Below are 15,849 nucleotides of genomic sequence, written 5' to 3' on the forward strand. Positions count from 1 at the left end.
CAGCTCGGAAAATGAAAAAATAAAATAAAAAAAAAAAAAAAAAAAAGATGCTGTGCCAATTTTTAGTTGGACCACTAATAATGGTAAATCAGATTCATTTTTTGGAAAATGTTATACAGACTTTTAATCAACTTTATATGTATTTTATCAATATATCTTACATACTATTGAATAAATGAAAAAAAAATAAAATAAAAATAAAGCTCGTATCGATGTAATTATTACAATCGATTTTACACAATTAAAAAAAAAAAAGGAAAGCTATCTTTTATTACTATTGTCTCCTTGAAAGCCTATATATAAAAAAAAAAGACCAATAAAATAAATTATTAGTAATTATTGAAACATAAAAGAAGCGGGGAAAAAAGGAGATATTATAAAATCGTTGTAGCCATTTTACTACAAACAAATCGGAAATTGATATTCAAATGTTTCAAATAAATCTGATAAGTTAATCATCATTATCATGTAGCAATTTTTTTTTTCTTATTCTTTTCTACCATGCAATAGAATATAAAGTATTCTATAAATGTCCTCATAGTTGTAGACACAAGAAAAAAAAATGATAAAGTGAAAGCACTCATGTTTACTATAAGTTTTTTTTTTTTTTTTTTTTTTTTTTTTTTTTTTTTTTTTTTTTTTTTTTTTTTTTTTTTTTTTTTTTTTTTTTTACTTGCTTATTAATAATAAAAAGAGGCATCATTTATATAGTTTAGTTTAGTTATAGTTAATAAATTCAATTGTAGCTGTGGTGCATTTGTTGTGATGGTAATAAATATAAGTCATAAGACGGTTGTTGTTGACTATTATGAAAGACAAAAGAAGATTCTGAGGGAATAATGCAGGTGTTGTTATAGGCAGTACCAGCTGCAAATGTTTGTTGTTGTTGTTGTTGTTGTCGCCCAATCAAATTTGTTGTTCCGTTATATAAATGATTAGGTGAAATGTGTTGTATATCTCCTCGCATGACAGGTGTAATAAAATTGGGTACAAAAATCTCTTGGGACGATACCTGCAAGTCATGATTATTCTGTTGATAGATAGGATGACGATCGTCTAGTTGCCGTTGCTTAGAATGAATAGGCAGAGAAGAATTGGGATCGATGATATTCACTTTTTCTGGTATCATTGTAGCAATGTGTAAGGGATCATTCGATAATGACGAACCTGCGTTCTTTATGAATTCTTTAGTAGTATTTGATGATGATGATGATGGGTGTGATTTTGCATGCTTACGAAGTGATCTCGAATGAAAATAAGCTTTATTACAATTTTCAATCGGACATGTATAAGGTCGAGTATTTGAATGAGTCTTGATATGAGTATTTAAAGAATCTAACCTCGAGAATTTTTTATCACAGTCTTCAACATGACATTCAAAAGGTTTCTCACCCGTGTGAGTTCGCATATGATTTTGCATTTTATGTCGTTTTATAAATGGTTTATTTTTTCTAGGACAAGAAGACCATTCACAATAATAAGCAGCCTATTTACAAGAGTTAATGGTATGTAAGAAAAAGAATTTATATGAGAAGGCTCTGTTCTTTATTATTATTATTCAAATATCAATACCTTTCCACTTCCTATGTGAATATCTTTTATATGAGTTATAAGTTGATTTAAGGTTGTTGAAGTAAAGTAACAGCCTATCCAACGACATAGATAAGTTTCTTCTTCATCTGACCCATCAGACTGAGTAGTATTACATCCTAAGATAGTAGTAGGTGATTTTAACTTATCTCCTAATATACACAAGACCCAATATTAAAATAAGTTATATGACGAAAAAAAAACATGAATAACAATGAATAATATACCAGCTAATTTATTTAATGCTAATTGTTTTTCTCTTTCTAATTCAACTACACGCTGAATAAGCTCTTCCTTAGATAATTGAAAAAATGAATAGTCTTGTAAAGCTGCTTCTTCTTTCAATGAGAATGTGCCATTCAAAGACTGTCCCCCCTCTTTCGTCTTTTGACTTGCAGAGTTCCAGTCCTCATCAGAGTGAGGAAAACAAACTGTATTACAATGACTACTATTGCTACTATTTGACAAATCACACATACTTGAAGCACTCTCTTCTCTTGAATTATTTAAATCGACTTGATATTCTTCCTGACTTTGCATAGGAAAATCCTATAAACATACTATGTTTATATCTATTTATATATGGTTGTATATATATATATATTTTTCCCTCTTCAATACCTCTTGAATATCTTTTATATCCTGTTTATAAAAATCTATCTTATTCTGAGGCCAACAAGATTCGATAGGATGATCAATACTAAATACATGTTGTTGGTATGTGTCCTTATGATTCCATTCAATAGTTGTCATTGAAGAACGTAATGGTTCGGCATTCGTCATAGCTTGTGCTACTGTATTTTCTAATGATGAAAGAAGATCGATTGTGTTTGTTGTCATAGTCATGTCGGAAACCGGATGAATATCGGGACTATGAATTTCGATTATCGATGAAGCTTCAGATAAAGATAAGCCTTCTTTATTGTTGCATACAGTTTGACTGTGTAAGTTTGTAGTAGTATAATCAATTGGCATAGTATGTCCTAACTCATTTTTATATGAATATGATTGTAATATTTTATTAATATTATTTTTTTTTTCATTACCTAAAGTCATTGTGTTATTATAAGAAAGTGATGGCTCTAATAAAGTATCAGATAGATAGAAACAGTCTTCAGGAAAATAGATAAGATGAGAATGATGGATACATGAAGAGTTTTGCTGTTCTTGGTTTTCATAGCAGCATTGCATTATTTCTGTATTTTGGTATTCCATCTTTTAATTGTATATAATTTAGAGTGATGCGCGTTTATATGACTATAAATACAAGATACGCACACGCACACACCCTCTTACTCTCTGTCTCTCTCTTTTATTTATATGTATGTGTGTGTGTGTGTGTATATATTGAGAGAGAGAGAGTGGGTGGGTAATAAACAAATAGTGAAATCGTCTTTATGCTTGAGAAAAAGGATTATTGGCTTTTGATGTTGTTTGATATCTCGGAGGGTCAATGTAGTTGATTCTGATTATACTATTTTGGATAAAATTGATTTATATATCTTTGTTTGTAAATATGCAATGCAACTTTAAAATAAAAAAAAAAAAAAAAGGAAAAAAAAAAGAAGGGATAGAGAGAGAGAGAGAGAATCTAGTCTTATTAAGCGGCTAATAGCATCTATATTATTGGGACGGGCTTATAACTATGATAGTTTAAACAACTTTTTTTTTTTTGTCATATACACGTAGTATAACTACTAAACTAAATGTAATAATATATGTTGTGCATACGTTTTTATACACACATGAAAAAAAAAAAAGTTACGTGATACAGCAAAAAGTTTACACAAAAGTATAACTAATCTAATTCCCTTCAAAAAGAAGAAAATAAATAAATAAATAAAAAGGCGTTCTACCTTAAAGACATACATAAAGTATATACATATCTATTATAATAAGGATTTATCTATTCTTTGTCATATTTTAGAACATCAAATCATCCAATGTTACTTGATTATATTAGATAGTACAGCTGTATTATTATAAAATATTTTCACATGTGTATGACAGTAGCAGATAATAATAGTATGAAATAAATGCCCAAAAGGCAATCAAACATAAAAGATATTCTCTCGGTAACAAGTGATGATATTTGAAAGAAGAAGGGATAATATCCTTGAAGTAATTCCCCTCCCCCTCTTTTCTTTTTTATATATATATAACTCATACGCGTATATTCATTATCTTTTTTATTTAGTCTTTTTTTTTAGTTTCTAAAATTTAACCGAAAGTTTGACTAAAATACGTATATATTATAATACTTGCTATAGGAACTAAATATACAGAAACAAACAAAAGAAAAAAAAAAAGGGAAGGGGAGGGTATTGTTATAGCAGAGAAACTTGATTTTGTCAGGAGGATATACTACTTTTCTACTTATTAAAAACAATTAGCTCTAATTCTTTACTTATTCTCGATCCTATCTAAAAGAGACAATCCATCGTTTTTTCTTGTCATGTATAACTATTCGGATTCATTCATTTGATTTGTACCGAATACTATTTTAATATCACTTTATATGTTAAAGAATAGTATATAATACTTGTATTGCTTTCATATTATACACACACACATATATATATATAAGCTTCTTTATCAGTCTATCTATCTTTATGTATCTTTTTCCATAATTTACTAATTAAATTAACAATCTTCAAAAAAAAAAAAAAAAAAAAAAAAAAAAAAAAGCTTACAAATCATTGAATGCAGTAATTTAACTTGCTTATACATGTATGGATTGGCTTGTTTGTATATGTACATTTTTTTTTTTTTAAAAAAAAAGCTTTCGTATAATTTCAAATCATTATATTTAGAATATGTATATACACATATATTTATAAATAAACAACTCCCCTCCCATCCCCCTTTTTTTTATAATTTTAAAGAGCAGAAGCACCAGTAATGATATCAATTAATTCATTCGTAATCACCGCTTGACGACCACGGTTGAAAGTCATGGTCAGCTTTTGGATCATTTCACCTGCATTCTTAGTAGCATTTTCCATAGCAGCACGTTTAGCACACATCTCAGCAGCATGACCTTCAACCATAGCCCAATAAAGGGTATTGGCAAAAGCAAATTCTTGAAGGTTAGCAAGGACATCGTCTTCGATTTCATAAACAGCAAAGTTAGGGGAGGCCTTGAAAGAAGATTCAGAATAGACGGGAAGGATATTGGCTTCATAAGAAACAACAGAATTGAATTTGTTATATACAATATGGGCCGTATCGAATTCAGTTTCGGAAGATTTAATAATATCAACAATAGATGAAGCTTCTTCAAAAGTAGGAACGTCCTTACCAATTTGATTAAAAGTAAGGGCAATGTTCTTACGGAGAATACGACCCAATTGTGCCTTAGGCTTATCACCAAGAACAATAAGATTTGATTCAGGCTGTTCAGCTATAGCCCTACGGGTAGCCTTGGAAACACTAGAGTGAATACCACCGCAAAGACCACGATCAGAAGATGAAGCAATGTAAAGAGTTTTACCTGCTTCAGTAGCCTTAGTCTCAGCATTTGTGAAAAGAGCTATAATAAAAATGAATATATACGAGTTATTCAGTTTTTTTTTCCTTAATAATTCTCTGTCTTTTCTCCTTTCGTTTCACCCCCTTTTCTTTTTCTCTTTATCTTTCTTTTTTTAATTTTCTAATATTTACAGTTGGAAGCTTCACCAAAAACACGAGCAGATTCCATACTACGTTGAGCTTTGCTGACTTTAGTAGAAGCAATCATCTTCATGGACTTGGTAATCTTTTCAATATTTTGAACAGACTTTAAACGTTGTTGAACTATATATATTTTATAGGAGAGCAAGGTTAGAAAGCTAATCCAATTTCAAAAATCATATTCTAATCGTATGTTTGTTCTTACTTTCTTTAAGAGTGGCCATGTTACGGACCTGAACACTAATGGTCATTGTTGTTAAATAATCATTTTTGAACTAATTCTTCCCCTCCCCCTTTATATATATATATATATATATTATTTGTTTACCTCATAGGTGTCTTACAGGTTTGAACGGCATTACGAGCTACAATGTTCAACATGATTTATTTCGAAATGGTTGCAAAATATGAAAAAAAAGGGATAGAATTAAACTCATCCTTATTATCCTTTTCCCCAATAAAAAATTAGCTTTTTTTTTTTTTTGCCTGGGTCAATAATACCACCTCCACTTTTTATTTTATTTTATTTTTGAAAAAATAATAATGATAAAAAAAAAAAAAAAAAAAATGCCGATAAAAAAAATTGTGCCCTGAAAGTCTTTCTCTAGACATACTGAGGCGGGGGAGGAGAGGAGGGGCCGTGGTCGCATTATTGATGTCATTCGAAGCCTTTTAAACTCCATTTTTTTTTCAAGCTTTTTTTTTTTTAAAAAAAAAAAAAAAAAAAATTCATGCTGGTCAAAATAGGTGTATACCTTTAATGTATATATTTTTTGAATTACTTTAATACATAATGTCTACATCAGAAGAAGATTCCCCTAAATTTATGGATGCCTTAAAGGTAAAATAATACAGATTGACTAAAAAAAAAATTTTTTTTCTTGACATGAACATAATTATTCCCTTTTTTTTAATAATAATAATAATAATAAAAGACTATAAAACTTGAAGACTTTAAAGAGGTAAACAAAATCCCCTGTGCTCGTAACGCTTTATTGTATGGTATTGGTGAGTAAACATTCAATGGATAAAAAAAAAAAAGAAAAAGAAAAAGAAAGAAAGAGTCGAGACATATTGATATAGATAAAAAATAGTGGCCGGTGTGACTATGGGTGCAATTCGTTTTGCTTTAAAACGAAAAGTCCCTACTTCTGCTAATTGGGCAGTAGGTACCTTTTGTGGTGTCTCAGCCGTTTCCTTTGAAGGATGTCAGATGGAAAGACAGCAAAAATTAGAAAAATTAAAACTTATAGTAAAAGCTACCAATTCTAAAGGAGAGGATACTAAAAAATTAATTGTAACAGAGAAGGGTAAAAATGGTGCCTTTGGTGTAGTTATTGAAACGCCAACTGATAACAAAAGCCAGTAAATAAATAAAGGAATGTATAAATACATGACTATAGATATTATATGACTATAGACATTATATGTATACACACACACACACACACATAAATATATTTATTTATATATATCATATTTATTCACAAAAAGAAAGAAAAGGAGAAAACATATATTTATATGCGTATATAGAAAAGCAAGAGTAAATATAAATATATAAATATTTATAAATATATCTGTACATACGCTCATATATGATTATTGAGTTTTGATTTTTTGATTTAAACCAAAATAATGAACACGATAATTTAGTTGATGTTTGATAGATTCAATATAAGTATTGATATATGAAACAATACTTTGAAGAGGAATCATAATACGGCCTGCAATATGTTTAAATTTATCGACAGTACTAATATCATTACGTAAAAATTCATTTCCAATTTCTCCAAGTTGTTGATAAACTAATTCTAAAACCTGTTCTAATTTTTGCTTCAACCAGTAAGGAGCTTGTGAGGATTGAGATTTAAGACTGCCTAATTGATTATAAAGTTTTAAAATAACCTGGGTGAAAAAGAGGGTTGTTTGATGAACATAGACAGTAACGGAGACAGGCAATCGATCTGCAGCAGCAGTACCATATACGTTCATACTTTGAATGATAGTATCCTTGAAGAATATAAGTTGTTCAAGTATTTTCTTGATATACGAATTATTTTCAGCCATCTTTATCATTTCCTCACGCGTTTTAGGAGATGAATGACTGACTCTTTGGCCAATACGATGAGTTGCTTTACCCATTACATTGAAAGCTCTCTTAATTTGATTCTCATCAACATCATCTTGATGATGATGATGATGTTGATGATCGCCAACAGGATTTTCATTATTCACTTCATTCTCTAAAGGAAGATAGACATCGACGGCATTTTCAAAGCTATCAACAACCAAACCAAGTCTTTTACTTGCTCCTTGGGTTACAACATGAGCAGGATGTGCTACAGTTTGAAGAGTAGAATAGATACCGACTTTTAAATCAATCATAGGTTGCTTGACAAAGGCATACATGATTTCAGAACTTGGCTGAGTAAGGATAGGTACTTTCTCTTGAATTACATCCAAAGAACGACAACCAAAATCATCTGCTATTTTAACATAATCCTGAAGATATTTTGGTGGTTGTGTCATGCTCATAGCATGCTTTGCAGTAGATAAAGCCAATCTACCAATGAATGTCATATTGGCCATATTTTGTGCATCTTTTATAATTGGAATAGATGAAACACGTTGAAAAAAATGACTTCCTGATGTTGTTTCGTTCATGGATACTATATTAAAGGGTTTAAACAAAGAAAGGAAGGAAGGAAAAAAAGGAAGTAAATTAGCACAAGTATGTAAATACAAATATAAATGCGAAAAAAAAAAGTTTTACATCATCACTTTATTATTATTATTACCGTTGATGCTATTAGCCCCTTCCACACACACACACACACACACACACACACACACACACACACACACATACACACATATACGTATACACAATCTCTCTTTCTCTAGCCCCTCTTAAAATAACCTCTATCATTTCTCTCTTTCACTTTTCACATACCATTTTCTGTTTGTAAACGTTCATTTGTTACTCTATCCATGTTTTATTATTATATTAAGAGAAGGAAAGTTAGAAAGAAAAAATAAAATAAAAGTACAAGACGCAATAAAATAAAAGGCGTGAGAATGAATGACGTCCTCAGAGTAGAACGAAGGACTTGTATTGATTAAATATATATATATAATAGTAGTAATCGATAAAGCTTGTTTAATTCTAGTTCTATCGCGGACTTTTCTTTTTTTTTTTTTTTTTTTTTTTTATTATTATTATTACAAAAGGAGGTGGACAAACAAATATGAAATAATGTAAGCTGCATAACTGTCAGAAATTCCCGAATGTATAAAGTTTGTGAAACTCTGATAAATGTTTATTATTTAATCATTCTATTCTTTAAAGAATGAGCATGCATGGTAAGAAATAAATAGATAAATAAATACATACATAAAATTATAAGGTAGACCCTCTTTTATATAAGCCCTTTTTATAGATGGCTACAGCCATTATCATGTTACAAACAAGTGCAGATAAAATACCAATCATAAACGTTGATTTGTAACAAGCTGATCCATAACAACTTTCTAATTCTCCTTGACGTTTAGATTCTTTTTCATAAACAGTTCCAAAAAGCACACTGAATAATTGACTACCAATAGCTGGTGCACATAATAACCAACCCCAATTACGTGCAAATGTCTTGATATATATATATATAAATAGATGAATAAAGAGTCTACTACTTTACTTTTGACTTGTTTCCTTTCTTACCTTTGTTCCAAATTCAGTGATCGTAGCAGGTGCTACACCAAATGTAATACCATATACAATAGCAGTCATAACTGTACACAGGATGAGTTCATTTGAATTTGAGACTGAAGAGATTAGGAAGATCATGGAGATCATAAGGCCAATAGATGCAGTCCAAAAGAACCATATTCGATGAATACCTACTTTTTTTTTAAAGAGATCACTCAATGCTCCAAAGAGAGCTCTTGAAAGACAATTAGCAATACTAAAGATTGAAACATGCGTATTACGTAAATGTTGAGCTTCACTAAAGGATATATCCTTAGGCGAAACTGAGGTCAGTAGCTGTCCTAGATTTGCAAAATAAACATATCCTAATCCAAGTATGACAAGCAATGCTGATGCTAATGAAAACCCAACAGGATCCATAAAGAAAGCAATTCCTGATATCTCTGTTTCCTCTTCATGTTGATATCTTATATTTTTTATATCAATGGACGAAATAGTGTCCACAGACAGGATGACATTTTTTGACAGCAAAGGTCTTTCTTCGTTCATATCGTCTTCAACAAAACGTGTAGATGATGTACTGAAACTTCTTATACTCTGCGTATAGTAAGTTAAATCATTATCTTCTTGTGGCTGTTGTTGTTCTACTCTTCTTTTTTCCTCTTGCTTTAACGAATCTAATATAAACGATCCAAATATATTTACAATAAAAGTACAAGAGCCAACAAAGATTAAGAAATTAAAAGTCGTATTATCCTCTTTATGATTTGATTTAAAGAATCGATCATTTAATTGAGAGAATACTAATCCACTAATGCCTAAAGATGCACTTGTAAATCCCATACTCATTCCTCTATATTCTTTAAAGTTCTGTGCCTATATTTAAAACACACACACACACACACACACACACAGATAAATATATACATGCAAAATAGAAATAAATAGATGTATATATATTTTTGTACCTGTGAGTCAAGGGCACAAAGATATGAAGCAGCACCGGCAGCACCAGTACAGGCTAAATAAAGGGAGCATAAAATGTAATGATTTGATAAATTTCCTACATATGTTTGTGCCAATAAAAATAGGGTTGTAAAGGCTGTGAAAGCGGCAATGATTAAAGTTCTACATGCATACATATATATACACACACATATATATATATATATATATACATATATCATTTCATTTTATTATAAATAAGGTATATATATTTATTACCTTTGAATTCCTAAATGTTCAACCATCCATGCGCATAAGGGACCAGAAAATGATACGCCTACAAAGGTTGCTGTACTCACCATACTGTTCTCTATACCATTCCAATGAAATCGATTTATTAAAGAAGTTCCATAAGTTGGATAAACATACTGAGGTCCAGATACATTTGCTACAGCAAGCGCAATTATAAATGAGAAAATATGTCTTTTCTTTAATAAATTAAAAGGCGTCATGATATAATAATTCTTTTCAAGGAAAAAAAAAAAAGAGAGAGAGAGAGATAGAGAAAAAGAGAGATGAAGAAATGAATGGTAACTAAAATTATATAAGTAAAAAAAAAAAAAAAAAAAAAAAAAATCAGAAGGTGTGCACCTAATGACTAATTTTGCTCTTTATTGGTTACATACCCTTTTTTTTTTTTCTTGCTTCTACACTCATTTACTATCTCTTTGTTATTAATACAGCAAAAGAAAAAAAAATAGATAGATGTATACACACATACATGCATGAATACATACAAATACGTATAAATTTGTAAACAGCTATAGATTGCATGCATACATCTTGATAACTAATATTAAAAATGTAGAATGATCAATGTCATCAATACACGCGGAGTTTATCCACTTGACGTCAATTTAATAATCAATACATTTAGGTTTTATGAAGCAACAGCAACAGCACGATTATCTTGTATAAACTCTATTATGCACTGACAGTTACATATTAAATTATTATATAACATGTGTATAAAACAGCCTTCTCTTATTATGACATAATATAAATATACACATGTTTATATTTATATCTTTGCCGATATAAGTGTGTACATATATATGTCGACTTGTCTGACTTTTTTTTTTTTTACCCCACATTTATGTGTTCATTTGACTTTTTTTTAAAAAAAAAAAATAATAAAAATAAAATTTTCACATCTCCATAAATTTAATAAAACACATACATATAGCTTTATATAATTATAAACAGTATTTTTTATATGTAAAAAAAAAAAAAGAAAGAAAGAAAGAAAGAAAGAAAGGCACCTTATTGACGTGCAGCATTTTGGAATGCAACAATAATTTGCAATGCCTGAACAGGTCTATATGAAAAAAAAAGGGGAAGGGATTAGAATCTCAAAAGTTATAAAAAATAAATAGAGAGAAATACTTACTCTGAAACCTTTTCCCAAGCAGTTTCCAAACGCTCTCTTTTGATAGCTTCCTTTTCACGAGCTTCTAATTTTGCACGACGTTTAGGAGTAGGAGATAGCTTAGCTGTAAGAGCAAAATTCCATCTTCTAAACATCCATACTTTGACGTAATCAAGAAGCATAAAATAGACAAGTGAGATGGCCAGGACAGAGATACCCCATGGCCAACCACAGGGTTCAACTCCTTCATCTTTACCAAATACACCGTATACTGAGAAAAATAAGGCAAGTACTTGTGTAGCCAGAATACAGACAGTAAAGATCCAATGTGGCATGTTTTTATACCAATAACCGGGAACACGTGTAGAGAAGATAACAAAATGAGGAGCTATTTTCAGGCGTATAAAATAATAAAAAAAAATGTGAGTCATCTGATTCGTTTTATATATGTATATCTTTATTTTACCTGAAGAGATATGCAAATACATAATAGAATGCAATTCATTGGGATTAACATGGAACACATCACGAGCAACATAAAAATGAGCAAATGATAAAGCAGTAAGGAAAACAGCCAAGACAGTGGATAAGGTAAGTAATTGTCCAATTCTCCATTTATCTGGGCGTTCAGAAATTTCTGTATTATCAACCGAAATAACCAAGGTAGCGGCATCATTCTAGAATTAATATATGTATATTAGTCTTTTTTATACTCTCTCTTTTTTTTTCTTTGAGTATACATGCATATGTATATATTTATATTTACCAATACACAAATCATAATCAATAAAATAGCAGGCATGTTCCAATTTTCAACCAAAGTAATGATAAACATGAAGAGCAGGAAATGAATGGTTGAGGTAATACGATAGAGAGCATAAGAACGAAGACGTTGAAAGATAGCACGAGACGTTTTGACACCATCAATGATAGTGGATAAACCAGGTGCAAGTAAGACAATATCAGCAGCGGAACGAGCAGCATCTGTACAACCTTCAACGGCGATACCAACGTTAGCCTTCTTAAGAGCAGGGGCATCATTCACACCATCACCTGTCATACCAACCAAATAACCCTTATTTTGAAGTAATTCAACGACACGATATTTATGTTCAGGGATAACTTGAGCGAAACCATCAGCACGACGACAATGTTCAGTGACTTCCTCCTCTGATTTAGTAGGATCCACGAGATGATTAGCATCCAGAATGACACGGCCCATACCAAGACGAGCACCTACTTCTTTAGCAATAATAAGCTGATCACCTGTAATCATCTTGACATCAACACCAAGTCTATTACAATCACGAATCGTGGCAGCAGAGTCAGGACGAGGGGGGTCTAATAAAGAAATCATACCAACCAATTCGAATTTATTCAAGTCACCAGGGATTGTCTTTGCAACACCAAGAGCACGAAGACCACGACGAGCTAGGGAATTAACAGCGTTAACGGCATCATTATCTCCACCAGCAAGCTTTGTGATAACCTGAGGGGCACCTTTAGCAACACGGAAAGATTGGTTTGTAGCGAGGTCAAGGATAGTGGCTTCCGTCATTTTTGTAACAGGATTAAAAGGCTGAAAGGCGGTGACTTTATAACCGGGAACCTCGATGGACTTGGCAGGACGATTCTTAAGGATATCAAGTGAACCTTCAGCAGCACGACGAACAGCAAATTCAATAGGATCATTAGCACCTGGTTCAGCGGCAAGATAAGAATAAAGAAGAATATCATCAGCCGTATAATCACCCGATAACCAAGGTTCATCAAAGGTAAGTTCATTTAAAGTCAATGTACCCGTTTTATCAGAGCAAAGAACAGAAACGGAGGCCAACTCTTCAACAGCAGTTAAACGCTTTACAATCACTTTCTTTGCTGCCAATTGTTTAGCACCAAGAGCCATAGTGACAGACATGACAGTAGGAAGACCGACGGGGATAGCGGCCACCGTCAAGACAAGACAATGTTCAAGTACCTCCCTCCAGTCACCTTTAGGTGTATTACGGAAATGAACCAACTGATAGATGAGAATGATGAGCACAAGTACAATAGTAGACCAAATCAGGACATTACCAATTTTACCAATAATTTTCTGAAAGTGACCTTCTTCATTTGTAATAGCGATTAGATTAGCAGCACGACCAATAAAGGTATTGATACCTGTCTTCGTGACGACAGCCAAATTTTGACCTTGTTTAACAATACTAGAGGAATAAACGGTAGAACCCTTCTTTTTAGAGACAGGAAGTGATTCACCGGTTAAAGCACTTTGATCGATTTGAAGTTCAGTTTCATTTACTTCACCGTTTACACCTAAACCAAGCAATCGAGCATCAGCAGGAACGATATCCCCAATACGAAGCACGATTATATCACCTGGAACTAATTCTTTTACATTAATTTCAACCAATTCATTGTTTCTCCAACATCGAGTCTTTAAAGCAAGGGTTTGACGTAATGCATCTAAAGCGGATTCAGCTTTTGCTTCTTCAATGAAACCGATCAAGGCGTTAATAAACAATAAAGCCAAGATGATACCAAAGTCTAACCAGTCACCTACAATAGCAGCAATAATACATGCAATTTCAATTAAATAAGCAATTGGACCAGTAAAGTAAAGTAAGAATTTGAGAATAGGATTCCTTTTCCGTTCAGGTAATTCATTTAAACCAAATTTTTGAGTACGTTCTGCTACCTCAGTGGAAGATAAGCCGCTAGAGGGATCAGTATGTAATAAAAGTTCTAATTCTGGTGATATTTCATCTTCATGTTCAACATGCTCATGCTCCTCAAATTGAGCTTCTCCCTTCTTTTCATCTTCAGGCTTTATATCAATCTTTTCATCAATAGTCATTTTCTTTTCCGTTTTTCTTTTCTTTTCTTGAAAAAAAAAATGTAGATGTATTAATTTATTATTGATTCAACGTCTTCTTTTCTTCCTATTGTGATAAAACACAAGACTATGAAAAAATATCTTTTTTTTTTTTGTTTTGTTTCACTAAAAGTAAATGTAAAGAAAAAGAAAGAGAAAATAAATATAATAAATATAATAAAATATAAAGCAAAAAAAAAAAAAAAAAAAAAAAAAAAAAAAGAGAGAATCGTAGATATATCAACAATTTGATTTTTATATCACTACATTGTAAAACCAAAAAAAAAAAAAAATTATAATACGTAGGTTGTCGTATGATTAGTATTTTGCAGACTGATGATCAAAACGACTCCATGTATAAAAAAGGAATTTACGTCTGCAGGGATAATTTCTAAAGATTCAATTTGATGTAATAAGTTTAGAATCAATTTTAAATGGCTACACATACAATGTGTGATGTTTAACTTATTATTACATACCCTAAAATATGGGAATATTTACAACAAATCAAGGAGAAACAAGCAAATTTTTTCCTTCTCTCCTTCCCCCAGACTTAAGAAATAATAAAGAAAGGAGGTGGAAGGGAGCAGGCGGGAGATGATATTAACTGATTTTCATAGTTATGTAATATTAGGGATGATTTCTTAAAGACTATGTTTCCAAATATTCTTTGATCGCTAAAGTGCATTTTTTCCTTTTTATATGTGAACAAGCCTAATAAGCATATCACATGTATAGATTTTAAAACAAACAAGAATAATTAGAAACGGTTTCACATTCAATCAAATTTTTTTTTCTTTGTGAGAAAATAAATCAAATCAAGAAAAAAAAAAAAAAAAAAGAGAGAGAGAGAGAGACAGAGAGAAAGAGAGAGACAGACAGAAGGAAAGTCATGACCTATTACCGAGTTACCAGGGTTATACATCATGACTTTTACAATGTCTTTTAAAATATCACAAAAGAAAGTTTGGAAGAAAACACACACGCACACACACATATACATACACCTATCTTTGTACGCTTCCTTTTATTTTATTTTTTTATTCTCATTAGATATTTTTATTAATTCTTTTTGCTATGTAAGTGATGCAGACTATTATTATTTTGATCTGCATTAAATAATTTGTTAGCGCTGTTATAATTTTTTGGAAACATTGAAATAAAATAAAATAAAGTATAGAACAAAATAAGCAAAACTCAGGACCAGTGTTGTACAAAATCAGAAAGAGATACAGGTGAGAACTGGTTTATTATAATTGCTAAGCAGAACAGAAAATAGGTCATTAAATATAAGACTTTTTTTTTTTTTAATTGTATAAATTTTTTCTGTTTTTTTTTTCATTTAAGGAAATGAAGTTGAGGAGAGGGCAGTGGTAAGGGAGAGATGGGGAGGGGGCAAGATGAATAGGAGTAGTAAAAGAGAAAGAGTGAGAAAGTATTTCTGTTTTTAAAACGTGTAATGAATAAATCCAAGTACTACCACAACACATACTGGTATTTTCTAAACTCTAATATTAAAATAGTTCATTTTGTGCATGTGTATTACAACTAAGAGAAAACCAAAAAAAAAAAAAAAAAAAAAGCATGTACACTAATAGTAAATGATGAAAAATGATGAACGTAGTATGCATG

The 15,849-nt window shown here is 31.0% G+C and overlaps 7 protein-coding genes across 7 annotated transcripts; 1 reads left to right on the plus strand and 6 right to left on the minus strand.

The window, feature by feature from the left end:
• Positions 1-672: 672 nt before the first annotated feature.
• Positions 673-2,174, minus strand: BX663DRAFT_350965 (uncharacterized protein). Its single transcript, XM_051522170.1, has 3 exons — positions 1,818-2,174; positions 1,573-1,742; positions 673-1,486 (listed from the first exon to the last, which is right to left on the minus strand). The coding sequence occupies exons 1-3, from the start codon at positions 2,128-2,130 to the stop codon at positions 737-739; spliced, it is 1,233 nt and encodes a 410-aa protein (XP_051383947.1). The 5' UTR covers positions 2,131-2,174; the 3' UTR covers positions 673-736.
• BX663DRAFT_505927 (uncharacterized protein) lies at positions 1,817-2,917 on the minus strand. The gene is made up of 2 exons (XM_051527121.1): positions 2,637-2,917; positions 1,817-2,573 (listed from the first exon to the last, which is right to left on the minus strand). Exons 1-2 carry the CDS (start codon positions 2,803-2,805, stop codon positions 2,167-2,169), a joined length of 576 nt encoding a protein of 191 aa, XP_051383948.1. The 5' UTR covers positions 2,806-2,917; the 3' UTR covers positions 1,817-2,166.
• Positions 2,918-4,469: 1,552 nt separating this feature from the next.
• On the minus strand, positions 4,470-5,790 carry BX663DRAFT_470992 (ATP synthase F1, gamma subunit; the record flags this gene model as incomplete). Its single annotated transcript, XM_051524143.1, has 4 exons — positions 5,591-5,790; positions 5,468-5,502; positions 5,254-5,385; positions 4,470-5,122 (listed from the first exon to the last, which is right to left on the minus strand). Exons 1-4 carry the CDS (start codon positions 5,641-5,643, stop codon positions 4,470-4,472), a joined length of 873 nt encoding a protein of 290 aa, XP_051383949.1. The 5' UTR covers positions 5,644-5,790.
• A 265-nt stretch (positions 5,791-6,055) lies between these two features.
• On the plus strand, positions 6,056-6,631 carry BX663DRAFT_485447 (uncharacterized protein; the record flags this gene model as incomplete). The annotated part of the gene is made up of 3 exons (XM_051524613.1): positions 6,056-6,103; positions 6,198-6,270; positions 6,357-6,631. 3 exons carry the CDS (start codon positions 6,056-6,058, stop codon positions 6,629-6,631), a joined length of 396 nt encoding a protein of 131 aa, XP_051383950.1.
• Positions 6,632-6,739: 108 nt separating this feature from the next.
• Positions 6,740-8,238, minus strand: BX663DRAFT_505930 (uncharacterized protein). The gene has a single exon (XM_051527122.1). The coding sequence runs from the start codon at positions 7,924-7,926 to the stop codon at positions 6,862-6,864; it is 1,065 nt and encodes a 354-aa protein (XP_051383951.1). The 5' UTR covers positions 7,927-8,238; the 3' UTR covers positions 6,740-6,861.
• Positions 8,239-8,484: 246 nt separating this feature from the next.
• On the minus strand, positions 8,485-10,459 carry BX663DRAFT_505933 (major facilitator superfamily domain-containing protein). The gene is made up of 3 exons (XM_051527123.1): positions 9,937-10,459; positions 8,981-9,844; positions 8,485-8,908 (listed from the first exon to the last, which is right to left on the minus strand). The coding sequence occupies exons 1-3, from the start codon at positions 10,153-10,155 to the stop codon at positions 8,663-8,665; spliced, it is 1,329 nt and encodes a 442-aa protein (XP_051383952.1). The 5' UTR covers positions 10,156-10,459; the 3' UTR covers positions 8,485-8,662.
• A 765-nt stretch (positions 10,460-11,224) lies between these two features.
• Positions 11,225-14,418, minus strand: BX663DRAFT_505936 (plasma-membrane proton-efflux P-type ATPase). Its single transcript, XM_051527124.1, has 4 exons — positions 12,109-14,418; positions 11,809-12,019; positions 11,364-11,730; positions 11,225-11,291 (listed from the first exon to the last, which is right to left on the minus strand). Exons 1-4 carry the CDS (start codon positions 14,197-14,199, stop codon positions 11,237-11,239), a joined length of 2,724 nt encoding a protein of 907 aa, XP_051383953.1. The 5' UTR covers positions 14,200-14,418; the 3' UTR covers positions 11,225-11,236.
• Positions 14,419-15,849: the final 1,431 nt, after the last annotated feature.

Source organism: Cokeromyces recurvatus (genome assembly GCF_025118155.1).
Source record: "Cokeromyces recurvatus strain NRRL 2243 chromosome Unknown BX663scaffold_9, whole genome shotgun sequence".
Taxonomy (NCBI): domain Eukaryota; kingdom Fungi; phylum Mucoromycota; class Mucoromycetes; order Mucorales; family Mucoraceae; genus Cokeromyces; species Cokeromyces recurvatus.

Coding starts and splice junctions, on each gene's coding strand:
- BX663DRAFT_505936 (XM_051527124.1), bottom strand. CDS start 14,199: ATGACTATTGATGAAAAGATTGATATAAAGCCTGAAGATGAAAAGAAG. Junction 12,020..12,108: donor TGATTATGATTTGTGTATTG/GTAAATATAAAT, acceptor TATTAATTCTAG/AATGATGCCGCTACCTTGGT. Junction 11,731..11,808: donor GTATTTGCATATCTCTTCAG/GTAAAATAAAGA, acceptor GCCTGAAAATAG/CTCCTCATTTTGTTATCTTC.
- BX663DRAFT_505930 (XM_051527122.1), bottom strand. CDS start 7,926: ATGAACGAAACAACATCAGGAAGTCATTTTTTTCAACGTGTTTCATCT.
- BX663DRAFT_350965 (XM_051522170.1), bottom strand. CDS start 2,130: ATGCAAAGTCAGGAAGAATATCAAGTCGATTTAAATAATTCAAGAGAA. Junction 1,743..1,817: donor AGCATTAAATAAATTAGCTG/GTATATTATTCA, acceptor TGTGTATATTAG/GAGATAAGTTAAAATCACCT. Junction 1,487..1,572: donor TTCACATAGGAAGTGGAAAG/GTATTGATATTT, acceptor TCTTGTAAATAG/GCTGCTTATTATTGTGAATG.
- BX663DRAFT_505927 (XM_051527121.1), bottom strand. CDS start 2,805: ATGGAATACCAAAATACAGAAATAATGCAATGCTGCTATGAAAACCAA. Junction 2,574..2,636: donor TAATAACACAATGACTTTAG/GTAATGAAAAAA, acceptor AAAATGAGTTAG/GACATACTATGCCAATTGAT.
- BX663DRAFT_505933 (XM_051527123.1), bottom strand. CDS start 10,155: ATGATATATGTATATATATATATATATATATGTGTGTGTATATATATG. Junction 9,845..9,936: donor TTTGTGCCCTTGACTCACAG/GTACAAAAATAT, acceptor TTTTAAATATAG/GCACAGAACTTTAAAGAATA. Junction 8,909..8,980: donor TCACTGAATTTGGAACAAAG/GTAAGAAAGGAA, acceptor ATATATATCAAG/ACATTTGCACGTAATTGGGG.